This window comes from Cynara cardunculus (assembly GCF_001531365.2).
Source record: "Cynara cardunculus var. scolymus isolate 2C chromosome LG 13, CcrdV1, whole genome shotgun sequence".
Taxonomy (NCBI): Eukaryota; Viridiplantae; Streptophyta; class Magnoliopsida; order Asterales; family Asteraceae; genus Cynara; species Cynara cardunculus.
In genome coordinates, this window is record NC_037540.1 from 21529132 (window position 1) to 21531342 (window position 2211).

Sequence of the window (2211 nt, forward strand, 5' to 3'; positions counted from 1 at the left end):
AAAAAAAACAAAAATCATGTTTAAACAAAACAGAGATATAATCATCTAAAATAATATAAATCGACACATACAGAGTATGAGAATATACCACTTGAAGCATTCATATGTAGATATACCCTATAAGAAATGTCTTATGATTATAATATAGTATAGATATCAAGCGTAGTTATAAAAAATGTGTAATAGTAAGTACTCGTTTGTACCTTATTAATCGCGTAAAACTTCTTGATACACCACGTTTGATGTGTAGACTCCGTCATGATTGAATTTTTTGGCAGGATTTACTAATACCTTTGTATTTTCACGTGATGTCCCTCTTGATAACGCCACATAAAGTTGTCCGTGAGAGAATACTGATTCCGGTAGATACACACCTACATTAGGAATGGTCTGTCCTTGAGCTTTATTGATTGTCATAGAAAAGCTAAGACGGACTGGAAACTGTTTTCTCTTCAATTTGAAGGGGAACATGTTATCTTCAGATGGACAAAGAGGAATTTTCGGCAAACATACTCTCTTTCCAGCATGCTGACCAACAGTTATTTCTGCATCGATTACGTTCTGTTGAAAACCTCTACATATCAATCTCATTCCATTACATAAGCCATTAGAGGGATCGATATTCCGCAATAGTATATTGGGCATCCAATTTTGAGCCGGAGGTAATGCGGGGGCAAACCACTGATAGTCAGCGAGTTTAAGAACTCCATTGGATAAAAGTTATTTCTGTCATCTTCTGCTTCATCAAAACTGTAGTAAACTTTTTCATCGCCGCAGAATCTATCAATCAACTGATCATTAATTTCATCGACATTTTCATTTTTTGTTGAAAATATCGCCCTCGAAATAATATAGTTTGAATCTGCTCCGTTGATTTGCAGAGATGGAAATATTGCGTCAATCAAATCATGCTTTGATTTATCTTTATTAGTATAGGCAATGGCCATGTCATCGGGAATACGTATAAAGCTTTCTTCCATCATTTCTTCATCTCCATCACCCACTCGTAATAGAAAATCTGAAAACCATGGATCACTTCGTGCTCTCATATTGAGAGTTAAATGTATTTTTTTAATTGAAGACCAAAGAGGTGACATTCGTAGGCTTGAATCTACGATCTGTGCTCGGGTTCCACGTCTTATGACCAGTAACACCTGTCTAAACTCACCTCCCATAACCATTATTTTTCCACCGAATGGTAGTGTCACCCCTGTGATGTCTTGCATTGTTCGATCAAGCGCCTCCACCGCCTGCCTCTTAGCCATTGACACTTCGTCCCAAATGATTATCTTTGCATCCCATAGCAATTTAGCAGTCCCGCTTTGTTTTTTTAGGTTGCACATGGAGTTGTTATCAAGATTAAGGGGAATTTTAAATTGGGAGTGAGCTGTTCTCCCTCCAGGCATATTACTAGCTGCAACACCTGAAGAAGCAGTGGCAAGAGCAATGAGACCACGAGAACGAATGTTGGCAAGCAATGCTTTGTACAAATACGTTTTTCCAGTCCCCCTTGGACCATCTATGAAGAATACTCCTGAACGATCATCGTCTACGTGCTTCATGATATCATCATATGCGTATTTTTGGTCGAAATTAAGGGATTCTCGGGCACGTAAATGTTCGTCTTCCACAACTATGGAGTATTCCTCTTGTACCTCACGAAAACTTCCAAAATGTAAGTTAGTATCTACATTTATCTTTGGAAGATCGAAATCATCAAGATTTTTACCCATAGATTGTAGAAAGCTTGTGATGTCAGTTAGGACCATATTCCGAACTCGGTCAACACTTTCGCATTGTCGTCTATAATCCTCTGAAAGTTAATCGTAATGCTGATCCCACAACTTGCAAACATCTCCTGGCTCACAATAAATTAATATTGTCGCAAATAGCCTCCTCAGAGCYTTGGGAAACTGAAATAAAGAAGCCTCTGCAAGACATTGTGATAAGTTATCGTCTGTCTCTATTAAGCCTCTCTCAAGTGCTGCTTTCCGGAATGTCGGTTATAATATGCCATTGACTGTGAATAGATCTTTAAAAGATGTAGGCCCACTAATATGAGATAAAAGTAGGCGTAGGTAGTACCGCTCTCCTTCGGCGGGATTAGCATAAACCAATCGTCCTATCATTAATCCTTGTTTTCTCTGATTCCAACGACGTGCGCTCACATTCCATGTGTAATGTTTTGGAAAGTCTTTATATAAATGTTGT

At 38.3% G+C, this 2211-nt stretch overlaps 1 protein-coding gene across 1 annotated transcript; it reads right to left on the reverse strand.

Moving 5' to 3' along the window:
• Positions 1 to 587: 587 nt before the first annotated feature.
• LOC112524886 (ATP-dependent DNA helicase pif1-like) lies at positions 588 to 1769 on the reverse strand. The gene has a single exon (XM_025134828.1). It carries the CDS (start codon positions 1767 to 1769, stop codon positions 588 to 590), a length of 1182 nt encoding a protein of 393 aa, XP_024990596.1.
• Positions 1770 to 2211: the final 442 nt, after the last annotated feature.